This window comes from Camponotus vicinus, unplaced genomic scaffold (assembly GCF_025532165.1).
Source record: "Camponotus vicinus isolate PSW18456_S1 unplaced genomic scaffold, iyCamVici1.0 SCAF_13, whole genome shotgun sequence".
Taxonomy (NCBI): domain Eukaryota; kingdom Metazoa; phylum Arthropoda; class Insecta; order Hymenoptera; family Formicidae; genus Camponotus; species Camponotus vicinus.
In genome coordinates this window covers 7,877,499-7,897,840 of record NW_028141949.1, presented here as the reverse complement: position 1 = coordinate 7,897,840, position 20,342 = coordinate 7,877,499, and the positions used below count along the sequence as shown (strand labels likewise).

Here is a 20,342-nt window from a genome sequence, read left to right as displayed (position 1 = left end):
ATAGTAAAAAGTTTAAAATGCTGTATGAATGAATAAATTAATGAATGAATAAAATAACATATTTTTATACATATAGACATCTTTAATTAAATTAATAGATTAAATGTTATATAAAATTGTGAAAAGTCGTAAAACTTTTTAAATTTATTTTTCCTATACAATAAAATTGAAAATATGCTCTTCAATTAAAAAAATTAAATAAAAGAGTTTTTAATTTATTATTTGATCTTAATCTTAGCAGATACAATCTTATGCAATATCTAGTATTGACAGAAAGCTTAAGGCTTTACTTGTTGACAATTAAAAAATTTTAAAAGCTCTCTTTCTTTCCTATTTATTTTTTAATTATTTCTTTTCTGGATTTTATATTTCATAATTTTTATACTTACTTCTTATTTTTAAATTATTACTGTTCATTTTCAATAAAATATTTTTAAAATAATGTTATAAATATTATAAATTTCGTTTTAGTTATTATAAATTTTTCAAATTATTTTATTATATATTTTATAAAGTAATCTTTTCCAATTTATCTTTTATTAATTTTTTCTTTTTTTCAATTGCTACAATCATTACTATTTCCGATAAATTAATCTCATCCTCATCTTTATCACTAGTAGATTATCTATCACATAGAATAAATAAAATATCAGTTCTGTGAAATTTCATTTCGTTCGAAGAATTTTTTCTAGAATAGTTATCAATTTCCTGCAGACGGCATCACTGATAACGGCCTGACCTTCCAACACTTTCGTCAATCCTTTGCACAATTCTTCCGCTCGTTCGTCCAGTTGTATTGATATCGGCATAATAACATCGCATGAGGTTTCGTCTTTTTCTAGCCTTGGTATCTTCTCCTCTCTCTCGGATTTCTTGAATTTATGAATTTATTATATATTTATTGTAATTATTATTTCCATAAAGTCATAATGCTTTGTACTTAACTACTTATGTATACAGGATGTTTTATTTTAATTTTTGTAAATTATGTTTTATACTTCAAAAAAAAAAAGAAAAAAGATATATAACATTATTAAATCAAAATTATTTTGTTCTAAGAGGAACATTGGATCTTGATCAATATAATTTTGTATAAAAATAAGAGATTCTTGAGCGATACAATTTTTTTATAATTTTTTTTTATATAAAATCGTTGAAAAAGATGACTTATAGATAAATCAATTTAATTTAATAGTGTATATTAAAAATAGAATGTTGTAGATTGTTGGATTTACCGTTGTGCATAAAATTAAAATAACTCTCCTGAAATACATAATTATCTCTTATTTCTTAAATTGTATCTTTAATCATCCTTACATTGTATTCGTAGCACGTATGCTCGCCGCGACTTTGGATAGCTGTAACTAAATATCTAAGATAGTCTTGCATATTTGCGAAGCCTTCCAGGAAATAATACGGTTTCGAGGACAAATAAGCTTGCATGATGCTGCTAATGTTAGGCATCTTAGCCAGAGCCTTTGCTACTTTAGCGACTAGTTGCTCCGAACATTTTTGTCCCATATATTCGAAGGTCTCTAGAGCTTCCTGACGTACCCAGGAGTTTTCGTGTTCCAACAGATGAACGAACAACTCAATCAAAGTAGGTGCGACGCTTTGCACTCTGCAATGATCAAAATCCTCGATGCATCGTCGTAAAAAATGACAGATTTTGATTTTGCCCGGAGGAGGCAGATAAATGCATGAGGTCGCGATAGACTTCAAAATCTAAAATATCAAATATTTTCAATACTTTTACAACCACAAAATTTTATACTTAATAAATAAGTAAATAACAATAAAGCATATTTATACCGAACAAAACGTATTATCCTGAAAACTTCCAAGATGAGTGACATCGAGCAAACTAACGAACAAATCAAATAGTATATTTAATTGTTTGCCCTCGCAAACGATAATCGCATTTTCCACGAAAGACCATATTTTAGTTAAGATTTCAATAATGTCCTTATTATCTCTGTAATCTATCATTATTATTGTTGATATGGATTGTATCTGGAAACAAGAGATTTTCAAGTTTGAAAATTTTCTAAACAATATTTTGACATTGATCAAAGTTTTAAATTAATAAGAAAATTTATGCATTTTTTTTGCAATATATAAGATATTGATAAATCTTACAAGTCGTTTCCAATTTCGAGTAGAAGGATGTTCTTGCAGGTCCAAAAAAGCCTTCGACAAGTCCCCGAGTTTATGGGATAATTGTTTCGTAAGAAAACCTTTAGTTTTTCCTACTAGTAAATACACGATAGGTGCGTAATTATTTGTATCCAGATTCTCGATAAGATTTCGGAGAAGAGAAAATTTCATGTCTTCGTTTAATAGTTCAAATAGACTGATAATCATGTAATCTAGCATGATCGCTTCTATGCTATCATGTCTTTCTATTAAAATGACGGACACTTTGAACAGATGTTTGATATGATCGGCGCACAGCTGTGAAGTCCCGAGTCTTAAACATATTTTAATTAATATTTTAATTAATGTAATCATAAAAAATCATAAAAAATAATGTATTAATCAATAAAAAGTATATTAATTCTTATTAATTAATTAATAATATATTAATTAAGTGCATTAACTATTATTTTATTCATCAAAATATCAATTTCATTAATATTAATGCTATATTAATATTTATGAAGATCAAGCGCGGTCATTCACCTGCTAATGAGGCACCAAACATCCGAGCTTAACAGAGAGCTCCAAAAGTGACCACTCAACAGATGCTTTAGCAAAAGTGTCTCGAGTGTGTGAAAGTCTTTTGATTGAATTTTGCTGATAAGATTGCAAAAAAAGATTAGAGTTGCCTCATACACACTGATCAACCGTGGTCCACCGATCTCCTCAGTACCTGATAATCTAAACTCTCCAATGCAGATTTCTTCTCCAACTACAATAGAAAAAACTTATTATAACTTTTATAAAATATAAATATAATTTAATTGATAAATTATTTTAAATTTATAAAACTTTTTTATTAAATTTATATTTATAATATGTATTTAATTTATAAATCCTTAAAATTAAATTATATAGAATTCTTAAAATTGTGTTTACTTTTTATCACTTACGATATTCTATGTATGTCAGTGCAACGTCTAAGATCGAATCTGAATCTAAAAACCATTTGCAATAATGCTCGTATGGCATATTGTTCAGTTTTTTCATAATAGCTATTGTCAATAAATAATAATTTACATATTGATCATGTGAGACAATTTGCTTTCCATACTGGAAATATACCTAAAACATATGAACAATTGCAATTTACACAATTTTGTAAAATGTGCTAATTTTTATATGCGTATTTCTCACTTTTTTCTTTCATATAATGTAATAATGTAAGAATATTTTTTGTGCTATTTTGTGTGTATAAATTTATTATTTATTATTTTACGAAGAAATAAAATTGCTTATAATAATGATAAAATATTATAAATGCGATTTATTTTCTTTTCTTGAATTGAATTTTCTTTTCTTGATTTGAATTTTTCATGCACCTGCTTGAAATCATCGAGCTTAAAGATGATATTTAAGAAAGTCGTGGCATTGTTCGAGATTCTTTCATCCCCTTTTGTTAAACCGAAGCATGAATATCTATAACAAAAATAATTATATAATATTATAGCCTCTTATATGTATATAATAATATCGTATTCTATTGTTTAATGATATAAATATAAAATATTCATATAATGTGCATAATAATTCTATATCATATAAATTTAAGCAATACATACATATAAGCGAAAGTTCTTATAAAAGTCAAAAATATAATTTCTATTTCGAAAGATTAATATATGTGTGAGATTGATAAAAAGTCGATTACCCGTGCATGTACGCCAAAAGTTCCAGCAGATATGGCATCGTTTCGTATGTAAGATGTTCATTGTAGACAGTTGTTAATTTCTCGAGGATTTTCAGCAAACGCATAGCAACCATTATACTTCGTTCCGCGTTCTTATCCTTTTCATCCTACAATATAATATATCTAATTACTACTGATATATAGGGTGATTCTGAACAAACGTTTATCTTTAAAATATCAAATTCTTGAATGAATTCTAAGACGATTTTTCCTCTTGCAAAATTTTGCCCGGAGCTTAGTTTTTAAACTATAAAGGAAAATAGTTAACTAATTACGGAACGAGTACAAGAGGTAGGCAGGGACGGCGCGATATAGGCGATTACGTGGGGCGCTCGCCGCGATCAGCTGATTGCTATACGCGAGTGTAACAATCAGTGTGTGTGTATGTGTATGTGTGTGCGTGCACATTCTCACACACACACTGATTACTACACTCATCGCGTATAGCAATGAGCTGATCGCGGCGAGCGCCCCATGTAATCGCCTATATCGCGCCGTCTCTGCCTACCTCTTGTACTCGTTCCGTAAGTAGTTTCCTTTATAGTTTAAAAACTAAGCTCCGGGCAAAATTTTGCAAAAGGGAAAATCGTCTTAGAATTCATTCAAGAATTTGATATTTTAAAGACAAACGTTTGTTCAGAATCACCCTGTATATACAATATTATTAAATTATTTATTACAATATTATTATAATTATCAATATATATATAATATTGCTAATATAATAAATATAATGTAGAATATTATTATATTAATATTTAAAATTATTATTTATAATGCATTATATAAAAATATTTTATCTAGATTTGCGCTAAAATAAATAATGTAGCATATATATTAAAATTGCATGCTAATATACCTTGATCGTGGACAAAAGACAAGATATATCTTTCGCCATTTGAGCGAGATGTATTATGACGCTGTTTGGTTTAATACCATCATGATAAACGATCGCCAGCTTAGCGAATGCTTCGGATAAATCAACAAACGTCTTGGTATCCATCCCGTTTGCAATAGAAGCGATGTTACCATATGCATCGATTACTAAGAAAATCAATGACAATACGAGAAATTAATTAAATGCATTAAAATTTAATATAATAAAGTTTTCTTTAATATATACATAATAAAAAAAGAAAATATTTTATCATATATTTTACAAGAAAATCGACTTAGAATTTTGAATCTACGGGAAAATGCGCTTAATAAGAGTGATATATCTTATATTTTTATAAAATAATACGTTTCTAAATAATTTTTCGAAATTTGCAAAACCTTTCAAAATCTCTCTCTCTCTCTCTCTCTGTTTTAATTATTTCACATATACACTGTAAATTTTTGTCTATCATGTCTTTTTTTCTGTTTTCTAAGTTAAGTTGAAAAAATCCTTAAGAATGAATACGCTCGCGATAAGGTCGAAAGTAAAGATTCCCAGGTTAAAGAGTCGTTAGGACATAATGGACGGATCGCTCTTACCTTTCGTCAACAGCTCCGTTTCCGATTGCACATCCGTGTCGAAAACGATTACGCCGTTCAAAGTGGCAAAGAACAGCTTAAAGATCGCGCCCCCTTTTGTGAATAAATTTCTCAATTCTTGCATCGCACCGCTCAATAATACTCCATATTTTGGGCTATAATAATTTTTCAACAATGTTTTTTATTCTATTTATTATTCGATATATATATTTATGTCATATAAAATCACAAAAATTCCTAATAATTATTTACTTTTTACACGAGTAATTTTTAAATTATAACAGAAGGAACAAAATATCATAACAGTATATATGATATTAATGAAAATTTCTCTAGAAAAAATGAAATAATAATAATAATGAAAAATAATAAAAATAAATGATCATAGTAAAATTATGGAAATAAATTAAACAAATTTAATATATGACAAAAAAATAATATCCATACAAATATAATAATATGAAAAATTAATAATGAAATAATTATATCCATCATCAAAGAAAATAATATTTATATTGCAGATTTATTTGCAATTGCGTATTTATATCGAAATCAAACAGTGTCTCGACAATATTTATTCTAATTTATATAAAAATGAGTGTATCGTTTATTATATTAAAAACACCTGGTTTTGCAATGCTCAAAAACGACTTTGATCGTCTCAGGTAAAATGTCGCATAACGATGTGACATAAGCAGCTCGAACTTTTCCAAGTGTGGATACATGTTCTATGCATTTTTTCCAGAAGACAAGCATGCCATCACAGATACGTAGTTTGTGCGTAACATTATCCAGATCATCGATTCTCGCATCGTTCGTTACTGTGTCGTCTATGGAGCTTACGATCTTTAGCATCACAGAAAATCGAAAATATCTCAATATGAAAGATGAAACGATCAGATTATAAATAAGATTTTATGTGCAATATAATTATAATTTTACACATACAACACATACATGAATATAATTTTTTAAAAATATATGTATGTATGTTATAATATTAATTTTTCATAAAATTACCTGTAATAGAAAGCGTTGAGCTTTTGGCAGAATTTTTTTGAAAACTTGCTCATCAAGCGATTCAATTGTATATCTGGAGAGACATTGTTTCAATGTTTCTAGCAAGCATTCCGTATCAAGAGCAAGATCTTCGTTTTCTAGTAACGCGTAACGATTGAAAAAAGCATTAAGGATTAATCATCTTGATGGAATATTATTCGCAAAAGAAGATTACATAAGAAATGTGGAAGAAAGAAAAAAGATTATATAAAGAGATATATTAATTAATTATATATGCATAATTTTAAAAAGAAAATATAATAGAAAAAAATTTCTTATTTTTCAAGAAATTTATTATTTTCATATTTTTCAAGATTAACATGCTTTTCCTTAAATGAAAAGATGTATTTTTATTTTTCTTGCATTTTTTATAAATGTATGTATTTTTAAAAATATATACATTTTTATAAAAACTAAATAAATTTATGTATTTTTATTTTTCTTGCATTTTTTATTTCGGATTAATTTTGTGTCATGAGAACTTCTTGCAACGTAATTAGCTTCTTAAAATTATACAAATTATATCATTAATATCTTTCGGTTTTTTTAAATTTAAAGTTACTTAGATATTCTATTTCCACCTAATCATTTTGTATATTAAAAGGATATTTGTAACTTGCACACTTGGCTATCTATATCAACCAATTCGAAGAAATCCTCATCGAGCTGATAGCTTGAAGCTTCGTTGAAGTTGATTGTACGGTTGGGAGATGACATCTTCTTATACAGCCTATTCTAGAATATAAAACAAATTATTAATAAAATATTTATTATCGATTAACCAGTTCACTGGTAACGGCCCATATATGGCCAAAAAAAAAAGTGCCACAACTGGTAATGGCCCATATATGTCCACTATGAATAACTTTGCCAATTTTCAACGGATTTGCATAAAACTTGATACACCCACATTTTTCGGCTCGCTGATGACAAATTTGGGATCGAAATTTTAAAATTCAAAATGGCGGATTTAGTATGGTGAATTAATTTTGTTATTCTATTATTATATTTGTTATTCCATTAGAGAAGATTCAAATTCGAATGTTCAAGTTTGAATGTCTTGAACTAATCCGTTATCTACGACCAAAAACGTACCGAGTGTGATATATTTCCATAATGGAATATCAAAGTTAATCACTAGAAACCGCCATATTGGATCTGCCAGTTTAAATTTTGCAATTTTGTCTATACATTCATCATAAGAGACTCGAAAAACGCGAACATATCGAATTTGATCTTCTCCATAATGAAATAAAATTAGTCCGCCATATTGGATTCGCCATTTTGAATTTTGAAATTTCGACCCTTGATTCGTCACCAGCGAAAAACCCCTTATAGATAAACTTTCATGTAAAATACGAATTTATTTGCTCTCACCAGTTTTGGCACAAAACGTTGATTTCGGGTGTACCAGTGAACTGGTTAACGTGTAAATGCCTCAGAAAAACTATTAAACTAATAACTTTTTACATTTAATAAGTCTTTTCTATTCTATTATTCCAAGTATCTCTCCTATTATTTTCAAGTATTTTATACTTGACAAACTTAATTAGCGATACTTAAACTACTATTAAAGAGATTTAAATACAATTTATTGATTCAATTTATTGATTAAGTGTTATAATAAAAATAAAATACGCTCGAAATAAAATACGCGGCGAAATAGTTCGAACTATTCGCCAGTAGCGTATTTTCATAACAGCTCCAATGTGAAGATCGATCAACAGGGGGGGGGGGATTGTAATCAGACCTCCCCCCTCCCGATCGCGAATAATAGGTAAAAGCGGAGCAAATCGAAAATTTCTTGGCAATGCTCGAGGTTGCCGAAGTTTGCTGATAAGGACGTCAATTAAGGCAGCCTCTCTAATCGCCGATTTGCCAAAACTTTCTGTCTGCAATTTCTGCGCTATCGCCGACAACCGAGATTGTAACCCACTTCTCAAGAGGATTTAACCGATCGAGTCGATGCAAAGTCAATCTATTGAAGTTCCTCTTCAACATTTCCTCTTTTAAACATTTCCTCTTTTAATTATTATACAAATATTTTTATACGTTCATCAGATTGCAATTTTTTCGATAATGCGCATAAAATTGAAGATAAAAATAATTAAAATGAAGGTATTGGGATCAATATTATGCGATCAATGTTAATAGAATAAACGAAAATCGAACTGAGATTAGTTGAAAAGGCTTCTATGAATCAAGAAAAAAGGATTTTATGAATGAATAAAAAAAAAGAGAGAAATGACTTTAGAAAGTTTAACGCATATTTACAAAAACTAATAAGGAGGAGACTCCCTGGACGCTTAGCTGGCTCTTTTTGTCGATGCAATAAGGCCGTAAACAGGAAGAATTCCGATCAGAAGAGAGAGAGAGAAGGGAAGGGAGAGATAATCGCGGGGTGTCGAGTAGTTGGAGGGTAAACGAGTGAGAAAAGAAGCCGATCCCGGCCAGGAATTGGAATGATCGAGCCGTCGACTTGCCATGGCAACTGCGGACAACAAGCTGTCAGATGATGGGCAGAGTTTTGATCAATAATACCGGCAGTGACTGGCTGCCTGTGCCGGCGGTTCTCGAATTCGATATACGGAGTCGCGCGAACGGTGATTTCGACGACTCCAAACAACAGCACGTGGTCGCTGGGTTGTAGTAAGGACAGAGGGTGGTAAAGGGGTTAAGAGAGGGTGGTTCCGACACGTGACCACGCGAGCGACGTGTACCAGGCTGAGTCACGGAGGATGGATTTGAGCGACGTGATTTTCGATCGAGAGATGCTAATTTTTCGTCCCTGAATTACGAATTCGAGCCACTAAAAGCGGCACTGACTACTGATTGCAATATCGACGTTTCGGTACTTTGATATCTATCGGAAAAGTATGATTTATTAAGTTCATATAATATCCAAACATTATATTCGAATAAAGCAATAAATAACGAAATAAAAATCTACAATGGAGAATATTATAAATAACATAATGCAGAAGATTAAAGTTTCCTATTGACGAAAGAATTATCTACATTTAAATTTCCTTCAATTATCTCCCATTTCTTACTTTAATAATGCGGAAAAATACAAGAAGATAATTATTCGCTTGAGGAAAATAAATACATATCATGATCATGTAAAGCTTTTTTTTTAATCATACATTCTTTCTTTAAAATTTAAAAGTTATTCACGTATTTTTTAATAAAATAACTCTCATTAATAATAATGATATAACTCTCGTTAATAGCGTGCAGTAACACAAATAAAAATTTAATCCAAAAAATGATATAATTAATAAAATAAATTCCACCCCAAATAAATAAAATCCCTTCTAAGGATATTAAGCAAGTAATTCTTTTGCTTATTTTTCCGTGTCATTAAAAAACAAGGAAAATATTTCGACTACACAAATTAAGACATTTCATATATATGCAGATATCATGATGTTATATCATCGTGGCCTCGAGAGCAGCGTGTACGAAGTCAGCGAGGAGTTCGACCACCCTGGCAGCGCTGACAGTGATCGTAATGACGGGGGTTAATGGTACTAGTACAATCGTAGTATTAGTGTGTTGGCCGCCGTTCAAAGTAGACAGAGAAAGAAAGGGACGGGGATAGCGATACATCTGTGCTTGACAGGCGTGGTGGTGAACCGGGCTTGGATTTGGTACACATCGGAGGGTGGGTGGAGGGTGATGGCAATGGATGAAGGTAGTCAGTCAGTCGGCGCCCGGTCGCGGCGTCGACAACGTTCCTCGGTGCGCTCTTCGCTCGAGGATCGAAAAAAGAATAAAGAGAGCTCTTCAAGTATATGTTTGCAAAAACTAAGTAAGTATATTTATACGCATTTGTGAAAACCGTTGGCACGAATTTTCACGCGTAGGATTAGTAGTTTCATAGTTTGGCAAATTTGCGCCTACCTTTTTAAGCTACAAATCCTTAGGATTTGATAGACACACGTAAGGCTTATAGTTTTCATGATCCTTTCCCTCTTAAAAATACTTTAGAGCTGCGTTTGCTATTCTTCAGATGATACATTTAATTTAGTAATGCTATTGGCAGGTAGTACCACTTTTTTCTTTAGTGAAGTGAAAGCAATTTATATTATAGATGAGGAAACGATATACCAACTAAATCAATCAATCAATCGATAAGTTCTACTTGAAGAGCGATTCTGGCAATTCTGTTGAGAAGATGCACTGATGATTGCTCGGAAATGTCTAGCGGTAAAAGAGCGACGAGACCCGTCAGACAACTGTCGTTGCAGCAACCTGCGCCGCGTCGGCAGCACATTAGACGACAGAAATCGGCGGAGGATGATTGTAGCAAATCCTTGCAGATCTACGCGAATCCGATCGCGCGCGATAGACTAGCCACAAATGCGACGGACAAGCCCAAGGTGCGATTGTTGAGGAATCTCTTAATCGTTAGAATGTTATCATTTCACCATTCTGAAAAATTACAATGTCCTGTATATTATCTCTCAATATACTTTATTACTTATAATCTTACATTATTACTACCCAGCAAACACCAAATAACAGTTATATAACTGTTAGTTGCAATTTCCCACTCAACAATATTACTATTACATATTATGTAACAGTTATATAACATGTAACAGTTATATTGTTGAATAGGAAATTACAACTAACAATTATATAAAAGTTACTTGGTGTTTGCTGGGTATACAGGATGTCCCAGACCACCCATACACCCCTTTTAAAATGAAAATAAATGGCTTTTATAAAAAATCGCGAACAATTTTTAAGTAAATCGGGCACGCTCTATCAAATGATGATATTTTCAACTTTTGATTCCGACCGGAAATACGCCATCCGGATCGGAAGTTGAATTTTTTTAGATATCATTTAATGATATCAATCTTAAAATTGAAGTTCATTATTTCGTCATGGTTACTTTCAAGGTCAATTTTAAGATTGACAGAGGCACTTTTAGCAAAAACGTTTAATACAAAAGTTTCTTATTTTTTCACGTACAATTCGAATCTGTAATAAAAAGTCCCATGTTCCCCTAAAAAAATTCAACTTCCGATCCGGATGGCGTATTTCCGGTCGGAATCAAAAATTGAAAATATCACCATTTGATAGAGCGTACCCGATTTACTTAAAAATTGTTCGCGATTTTTGATAAAAGCCATTTATTTTCATTTTAAAAGGAGTGTACGGGTGGTCTGGGACACCCTGTATATCTGTATCTATTATAATTGGCAGGTACGAGTCGCCTGGGGCGACGATCGTCGCGGGTGTGATGGTCTGGCCCAGGTGGAGGTGGTGGCTCGGCAGATCCCGAGCCGATCTAGACCAACTACAGGCCGATCTAGCAGGTCTTATGCCACGGAGAAGGCGTCGATTCTCTACTCGCGGCAGGAGCTGGCCGAGAGGCTGCGGCTCGCGTGGAAGCATCGCGAGCAGAACAAAGCGAACATTGACATTTTCTTGGCGCATAACGTGGCCGTAGAGGAGCGCTGCGAATCTGGATTGTCAATGTCCACTCCGCCAACTCCGCTCTCCAGAGAGGAGGCTGATCTTATGCAAGATGAAGAAAGGAGCCCGCGAAATCTGAAAATATCTGGCAATTTAGGAGATCGAGGAAAGAAAACGCGTAAAATCGATCACGAAGATGAGAGAGAACGCGAGGGGAAGCTGGAGATTACCTCTGGGATTATGGAAAACAACTTGACAAACAAAGATGAAAATGTGACGAAGAGTGTGGAAAAAAAGGAAACGGAGAACGAGGTATGTATCTAGATAAGTAATTATATCGTTCAATAATTATTAATATATAAACAATATAATTACTTAATTTCTACGATTAATGATATCAATTTTGTTTCATTTCTTCATTATTTTGAGTATATACACACAGTTAGTGAAATTCTATAAATTTAATATAGCATAACATATTTTTGGTCTTTTCATAAATTTATTAAATTTTGAAATGTACAAAAAAATTCTTCTTCCATAAAATATGAAAAATATGATAGGATTTTTCTACAATTTTTTTTAAATAAAAGAATCTAATTTTTATAATTATCTTTACATTATAATATGTAGATTTCTTTTCAAAGATAAATATAAATATCATTATTTTCTATTTAAAAAATTAATCGGAGAATATTATCGATCTTTTCAGAAAATGACAAACACGCAAATTAATTCGGACGTCGATGAGAGAAAAAAGAAGACGAGGATAAACATCGATTGCACGAATCTTCATCTTTCTGCAAGCAATCAGTCACATCCTTCAGTTACCTTCCCGTCCCTAAAACTGGAAAACGCGGAAACAGCGAAGACCAACGACAATTTCTCGTCGGCGAAGCAGAAGCGCGCGAGTTTTCAGAACGGTACCAATCGTGCCTTTCTGATACCGATGACAGAGAAAACTCCGAAGGAGATCACGGAAGCGAAGGATAAGATCGCATCGGCGAAATCGATCGAGATCAGATGCGCCTCGGCCGCGACGAGATCGCCGGTCGACAGGAACATCGTCCTCGCCAGAAGTTCGTCCACGACGAGCTTGGAGAAGACGAGGAGGACGAATTCCGCGCCTCCGCAAAGAAGAAATGCCGCATCTGGGACGCGCGTTCAAGTAAATATCGTGATCGACGCGCCTGGTCTCGCCGAAGACAAGTCGGCCATTTGCGGAAAAATGCAGGATGAAAAAGACGCTGTGGAGAAACTCGAGGAAGCTTCGACGAAGGTAGGAAGGATTGCCCGAATTTTCCTTAAAGTCCTGAAAAGTGTATTTAAAAATTTAGGAGATCTATTTATTACTTTACGCATCACATATAATCAAGAGGATATAAATTATACAAATTATATTCGATATAAAAATTATGTAAATATATATAAGAGAAAAGGATAATATAAAGAGTATAAATAAAAATAAATAAGTGAATAAAGATACGAATCGCACGAACCATCTTCTAGATATCGCGAGGCGAGCGCTCGACAAGATCGGCGCCTCTGAAGAAGAGATCGAGGAGCGCGAAGAGGCGCCTTCTCGCTTCGGGCAAGGACGAGGATCGCGGAGGACGGGGAAAAAGTTCCATGGATCCCAGAACGAGCGACGTGATTACCATGGTGTCGTTGGTCAGCTCGGCTGATAGCGACAGCGACGCGGAAAACTCACCAGGCGACGATAAGCTCATCAACGAGCTTCGCAGCAAGCTACCCACCACCCCCATCATTAAAACGTCCCTCAACCCCAACCCCACCATATTGAGGAAACCTATCAAGTCAGGTATGATGCCTTTTATCTGATTTTTTTGTATAAATTGAAATATTTTTACATAAATTAAGCATTTTATATAAATTATGTAAATGTAAATTCTTAGCAAATAAATAAATACAATAAATTTTATATAAAAATTTCGATTAATTAAATAATGAATTTTTTTTATGTGTTTGTAAAATACGGAATAATCTGAACTTTTGTCAAGTTTTTCTCTTCTGGGCTTCTGAAAAACGGTTTTTCGTTTTGAGAAATCTGTATCATTGGGCCACGAATAAAATGGGTTTTCATAGCCTCTTAAATTTATATTTATTTAGCTGATCGTGCTGAGATAACATTCGATAACGTATACGCGTGCGGCAACAAGCAAGGCGAAGAGGCGTAGAACTATAATTGAACCGACTAATTAAGAGAGACACGAGACACGCGAACAGCACATAGCTAGAATTCCCAGACACCAGCTTTTCTGCACAATACGCGTTCGCTTTGTAATTAGAGTGACTTTATTATTGCTATCATTTATGCAGCGCAAGATAATTATATATAAAAATTAGTTAAAAAAGACTTAAGTAAAAGCTTTAAAAAAATAACAAAGATATATCATTAATCTTTCCATCTTTCGAAATCGATCTCCGTGAAATCTTGTTAATAAAAAAATTATCTCAATTTACCTCACAATTTCTATTATTAATAACGACTCACCCTAAATGCGGTCGTGCGGTTAATGCGGTGCATCGTGGAGATATCGTGATTGATTTTGTTGGGATTAATAGACTACCGCGTACAATCGAATTTAGGCTTTTTACAATAGCCGAATAACCTGATTCTACCCCATTGACGAATATCGTTCATCATTGATTCACTTTCGCAGGAGAGAAAAAAGAGAGAAATTATCTATGTTAAATATTATTTGTCACAATTAAATTTTGATGAATCAAGTAAATTCTCTGAAAATTATTCTCCCAAAAAATTCCAATTTACAGTCTAGGAATTGATGACTTTCTTGTATTAAATCGCATGGATAGTCTCCTTTCAGAGAGACTCCTTTGACGAGGAGCCGACGAAGGACGAGAAGCGGGTCGCCAATAATGTTCAACCTTCTTACTTCGGCTTCGCTCTTAACGTCGCGCACGGAACCGGCTGCAAGGATTCATCGGAACAGGATTTAGCCGTCGACGATGTCGTCGCGTCGCCGACGCTGACAGCCGTTCCCGCGCTCTTAATTTCGCAGGATGCCGAGAAAGCGGTGCCAGAGGCACCATTGACCGATCGCGAGAAGAGATGTCTGGCGGTGCCGATCGGCGATCTGCACGACAAGAAACGGAAGCTGCTGCGAACACGGAGTATTCCGAGTCGTCCGACGTGAGCGAGGCTAATTCTAAAATAAAATAATCATAATATAATAAAACTTTCTACGACTAGTGATTGTGTAATATATTCGAATCATTTTGAATTACGTTATTTTAAGTCGGGGTTCATTAGTTGGTAATTATTTAATTTATTGATGACGGAAACTCTACTACTCTAGGAGTTATTCTCTCGACAACGAAAGTATTACACAATGCTGCAGAATAATAGAAGCTCTCTAGAAGCTCTCTAGAAGAGAAATAGCGAAAGCAAGTGAAGTAGATGATCGATTGGCGCGAGTGGTGTAGTCAAGTCCCACTGTCGTATCTTAATCTGTATACAAAGCGTTGGGGGAGGAGGAGGAGGGAGAAAAAGTTCGATTGGCCGACGATTTATGATATTGACGTGGAAAAAATAAAGTGGATAACGTGATGTAACGGGTAATGGGAGAGGGAGAGAAGAAGGTTGGTTTGTAACGGACTGGTACGGCCGTGAATGTTTGCATCCCGTGGATGGTGGTACGTCCTTCGATTGGTGCCTCCGTCAAACTTCGATCATCATATTTGATGTCTTCCGCGCGAACGCGTATACATTGCTCGCTTATATAAAATTAGAAGACTGAACCAACTAAAGTTTGCAAATTTTACGAGTCTAAGACTCTTTCTTCGTTTTTGCTAGATACAAATTTGTTCTATTTTCATCGACAATCAACTTGAACAATCTTGATATCAGGAATTCTTTTAAGCGAAGCTTGGTGGATCCTTTTTGATACGATTAATATGTTTTGATTGCTTTGATATCTTGGGTAAACCTAAAAAAGAAATTTATTTCGATGTTCGCAGAATAACGGAATCGACGAATAATGTACCGATGGAAACGAAAGAGCAGAGGTCCTGTCTCGCGATGTCGCGAATTGATCTCGTCGCGGTTCCAATTCCGCCAATTGATATTCCGCTTTCAAAGGTAAAGGAGTTAATTCCCTATCAAATTAAAGCGAATTTAATATAATATTATTTTATATTACTAATACTATAATATTATTAATACTATTATATTATTATTATGCGAATATACCAGGTTGAACACTTTTCTAAAGAAACATTGCCGGCGAAAGAAACACCGCGAGAGATGATGCCTTCGGAGCCGCACTTTCAAACGACAAAGGAAAAAGAATGCTGGCATCTCTACAGACGAATGTGCGATAAGGGAGTGTGCGTGTCTTTCGACACTGTTTTAAGGTAATGGATAATTATCAATCGGATTAAAAATGTAATAAATTTCAATTAATTAAAAATATAAATTTTAAATAATTAATAATAAATAGTATAATATATCACTTTTATATTATAATTTTTTATATAACAATAATCAAAATAAAAGAATAAGGAATAATAAGAAATTTATTTAAGATTTATTTAAAGAGAGAGATACTTAGAAATTTCAAAAATATTTCAATAATATAGAATGATTCAAACTTCAAATATAGATAAATATAGATAAATATCGATTTAATTTTTAATTATTATCATTTGAGTCAAAATACAATTTATTTAATTCAAATATAGAATAAAATGCAAATAATAAATTCAGAAAATTGTAAACTATCACATTTTGATATCAATTTATTAAACTTTTGTAATCTATGGGCACTTATAAATAATTGGGAAAATATTTTTCAGAGGTATGCTGACACCAACGGAATATCGATTACGACAAAAAGAATATTCACAAGATTTACAATAAAATTAGTAAAAACATGAGATTGTTTTGTTATAATGTTTAGATACTTTTTTAATTATATATAACCGAGATTATTTTTACTTTCTTGAATCAGTCAGTTATCCGGAGACGATAGAAACAAAACGTAATATTACTAGAAAAAACCTATATAATTTATATAAGTGTAATTTATATTAATTATAATTAATAAATTATAACTTGTATATATATAATTTATTAATTCTTAATTATATTTTACTAAAGGATCATTAAAAAATATATATAATCGATCAAACTAGCCAAAATTCTTGTTTATTTATTAAAAATTACGACGTTTCGACCATATGGTTGTGGTCCTTTTCAAGTATACACTGGAATAATGAAATTGATAATTAGATTTTTGACGGTTTGAATAAAAACAGCAATAGACATGAATTGACTGTGAACAATTTGAGTACATACGGTTCAGATAAAAGAGTATAACAATGTAAATCTTAATTTTGTAAACTCAACATATCACAGTTAGAAGATCATTAACGTCTTGCCACATTTGAAAAAGAGAGATAAAACGTTGTGTCAGTGTGAGACTTCGTCAAAAACTGAATATGTTAAATCAAAAAATAATAAACTACACGACCTTTATTATTTTGTCGTAGATGTTGTTTAAGCTATCCGTGTCCTTCTGTAGGTTGATTGAATTATTGAATTTTTTAATATAAAACATTTCAGCAATTTCTTTCTTTCGCACGTATTTCCCATTGTGTAATATATTAGATTTCGTCCAGTCAAATTCGTGTCCTGATTCTAATTTATGTTTACTTATAACGAAATGATTCGTTTCATGCAATTTTATATTACTAGAATGCTCTTTCACTCGAGTACGTAAATGCCTTTTTGTTTGCCCAATATATGACACATTACAATTTTTGCAATTTAATTGATATACATTTGTTTTATCGTTATTATGTAAAATATCCTTGCCACGTTTTATTAAGATATTTAGTTTTTTTGTTATTTTATAGACGACGTTAAAGCCACTGCCTCGCAACAAACGGCACAAGTCATGACTCACATCTTTAACGTATGGTAATGAAATAAAAGATGTCCTGTTGAAATGTATAAGATTTGCGTCAACGTTCTTGTTGTGGTCACGCTTATTTAAAAAATTAATTCTTTTTTGTATGTGTCGTTTTATGATATGTTCAGGGAAACAGTTATTGAGTCAAATATCATGTACTAACTCAATGTTTTTTTGTTGGAAACTGTCATTAGATAATAAAATTGCATGGTCAACCAAATTATAAATAGTATTAATTTTATATTTCAACGGGTGGTTGGAATGGTGGTTTACAAGAACAAGAACGTTGACGCAAATCTTATACACTTCGACAGGACATCTTTTATTTCATTACCATACGTTAAAGATGTGAGTCATGACTTGTGCCGTTTGTTGCGAGGCAGTGGCTTTAACGTCGTCTATAAAATAACAAAAAAACTAAATACCTTAATAAAACGTGGCAAGGATATTTTACATAATAACGATAAAACAAATGTATATCAATTAAATTGCAAAAATTGTAATGTGTCATATATTGGGCAAACAAAAAGGCATTTACGTACTCGAGTGAAAGAGCATTCTAGTAATATAAAATTGCATGAAACGAATCATTCCGTTATAAGTAAACATAAATTAGAATCAGGACACGAATTTGACTGGACGAAATCTAATATATTACACAATGGGAAATACGTGCGAAAGAAAGAAATTGCTAAAATGTTTTATATTAAAAAATTCAATAATTCAATCAACCTACAGAAGGACATGGATAGCTTAAACAACATCTACGACAAAATAATAAAGGTCGTGTAGTTTATTATTTTTTGATTTAACATATTCAGTTTTTGACGAAGTCTCACACTGACACAACGTTTTATCTCTCTTTTTCAAATGTGGCAAGACGTTAATGATCTTCTAACTGTGATATGTTGAGTTTACAAAATTAAGATTTACATTGTTATACTCTTTTATCTGAACCGTATGTACTCAAATTGTTCACAGTCAATTCATGTCTATTGCTGTTTTTATTCAAACCGTCAAAAATCTAATTATCAATTTCATTATTCCAGTGTATACTTGAAAAGGACCACAACCATATGGTCGAAACGTCGTAATTTTTAATAAATAAACAAGAATTTTGGCTAGTTTTGGTCGATTATATTTTCTAATGATCCTTTGATTATTCTACTAGCGATATTAAGATAATTTAAGAAAAATATTTTACTAATTTTTATATATAATTTACATATAGAAAATTGTTATTTGGATGTTATATAATTTTGTTAAAATTATAATAAATAAATTGAATATATCATCACAACATACATTATAATAACATACATTATTAACATACATTATAATTGTTATATATAATTTATTAATTGTAAATTAATTATACTTTTACGATTAAAAAAATGTGTATAGAAATTACACATAAAATTAAAATAACTGGAATAATCAGATAGACTATAAATTATTATTAAAATCGAATAAGTGATGTCTTAATAATAATAATTAATAATTATAAGAAATTACATATTCAAAAAATAATGATAAAAAAATAGGCGTACTGGAATTATTTGATATTAAATCATTCCTATTAAGTTTTCCATGAAGTTGCATAATCTTTTTCTTACTATTTTCTCTCTCTCTCTCTTTTCTTTCTCTTTGAATTATTTTTAAACTATTCCAAATAGTATTAAAATACTTTTAATATATAAAAATATAGCAATGTGTATTACACATAAAGTCAAAGAAATTATCTGTTCTTTTAATTGTGCACATTATGTATTAATAATAAGATAAATATGTATTTAGCTATTAGAAAAAAAGAGAGAAAGAAATGAGAAAAATACAGGAGGTGCAAAAGAACAAAATCTATCGTTTCATACAAAATTTTGATTATTTTGAAATATGGGAATATTTTCTCTTGTAAGTATATAAACAAATATACACACACAAACATACATGAATACATATATGCAATTAAATTCAAAGAACGAAAAGTGTAGTACTTAAGACACAAGATCGCTATAATTAACGCAAAATGAATGTCAAAAACAATCAATGCTCACCGATTAAAAGCGAATTTTGAACTTCCTTTCCTTGCTATAAAGTTATTTTTTTTCTTCTTGTTTCGGACTAGAGGATAAGGTAGAATCAACCGTACGGCCATCAATTGATTTCTTTGATCTTATTATATTGTTAGATCAACACGCACAAAAATTGGAACCAAGGACACGCACTATAACACGTTGCCTTTGCTCCCGTCCATGAATGGCAACAAACTCGATGTAAAGTTGCGAATATGATATCGTTAATATCCTCGTTTCACAATGAACGTAGATATAAAAAATTTCTGCCCTTACATCGGGATGCAATTATCACTCTTTTCCTAAGCAAAGTTCAAAGTCAAAGTACGAATTGCCCAATCGCCATGCACCTGCGCGAACGTAGATGCGCATACGAAGGTGTCAGCTGTGCTTATGTCATCGTGATTACCGATTGGGCCATACTTGGAGCAATCAGGATAAGAGGAGCAAAGGTCTCGT

The 20,342-nt window shown here is 32.0% G+C and overlaps 2 protein-coding genes and 1 pseudogene across 7 annotated transcripts in view; 1 reads left to right on the top strand and 2 right to left on the bottom strand.

Annotated features, from left to right (window-relative positions):
- Positions 1-20,342, bottom strand: part of LOC145964077 (F-box only protein 21-like) — a 365,010-nt pseudogene that overhangs the window by 213,082 nt on the left and 131,586 nt on the right. The window lies entirely within an intron of this gene.
- Positions 521-20,259, bottom strand: LOC145964043 (FIGNL1-interacting regulator of recombination and mitosis). 3 transcript variants are annotated; one of them, XM_083086407.1, is made up of 15 exons: positions 19,866-20,254; positions 14,773-15,045; positions 7,034-7,159; positions 6,386-6,532; positions 5,991-6,211; positions 5,366-5,520; positions 4,749-4,933; positions 3,851-3,996; positions 3,522-3,618; positions 3,093-3,264; positions 2,683-2,911; positions 2,140-2,470; positions 1,813-2,013; positions 1,318-1,725; positions 521-872 (listed from the first exon to the last, which is right to left on the bottom strand). In XM_083086407.1, the coding sequence occupies exons 3-15, from the start codon at positions 7,139-7,141 to the stop codon at positions 666-668; spliced, it is 2,607 nt and encodes an 868-aa protein (XP_082942533.1). In that variant the 5' UTR covers positions 7,142-7,159; positions 14,773-15,045; positions 19,866-20,254; the 3' UTR covers positions 521-665. The 3 variants fall into 3 exon arrangements, with proteins under 3 accessions (XP_082942533.1, XP_082942531.1, XP_082942532.1); XM_083086405.1 differs by lacking the exon at positions 14,773-15,045 and having other exon boundaries at positions 7,034-7,154; positions 19,866-20,259; XM_083086406.1 differs by lacking the exon at positions 14,773-15,045 and having other exon boundaries at positions 19,866-20,253.
- On the top strand, positions 8,912-17,004 carry LOC145964044 (uncharacterized). Of its 3 annotated transcripts, none has more exons than XM_083086410.1 (10): positions 8,912-9,275; positions 9,846-10,238; positions 10,521-10,809; positions 11,645-12,169; positions 12,567-13,133; positions 13,364-13,676; positions 14,693-15,029; positions 15,857-15,977; positions 16,092-16,252; positions 16,694-17,004. In XM_083086410.1, the coding sequence occupies exons 3-10, from the start codon at positions 10,627-10,629 to the stop codon at positions 16,755-16,757; spliced, it is 2,271 nt and encodes a 756-aa protein (XP_082942536.1). In that variant the 5' UTR covers positions 8,912-9,275; positions 9,846-10,238; positions 10,521-10,626; the 3' UTR covers positions 16,758-17,004. The 3 variants fall into 3 exon arrangements, with proteins under 3 accessions (XP_082942536.1, XP_082942534.1, XP_082942535.1); XM_083086408.1 differs by having other exon boundaries at positions 8,912-9,298; XM_083086409.1 differs by having other exon boundaries at positions 8,912-9,298; positions 10,506-10,809.

Bases quoted from the DNA above. Each gene is read 5' to 3' on its own strand.
- LOC145964044 (XM_083086410.1), top strand. From the start codon at position 10,627: ATGTCTAGCGGTAAAAGAGCGACGAGACCCGTCAGACAACTGTCGTTG. The intron at 10,810-11,644 runs GTGCGATTGTTG...TATAATTGGCAG, and splicing joins ATGCGACGGACAAGCCCAAG to GTACGAGTCGCCTGGGGCGA. The intron at 13,677-14,692 runs GTATGATGCCTT...TCGCATGGATAG, and splicing joins GAGGAAACCTATCAAGTCAG to TCTCCTTTCAGAGAGACTCC.
- LOC145964043 (XM_083086405.1), bottom strand. From the start codon at position 19,966: ATGGCCGTACGGTTGATTCTACCTTATCCTCTAGTCCGAAACAAGAAG. The intron at 3,997-4,748 runs GTATATTAGCAT...ATTATATTGTAG, and splicing joins GTCTTTTGTCCACGATCAAG to GATGAAAAGGATAAGAACGC. The intron at 2,912-3,092 runs GTAAGTGATAAA...TTTCTATTGTAG, and splicing joins ACTGACATACATAGAATATC to TTGGAGAAGAAATCTGCATT.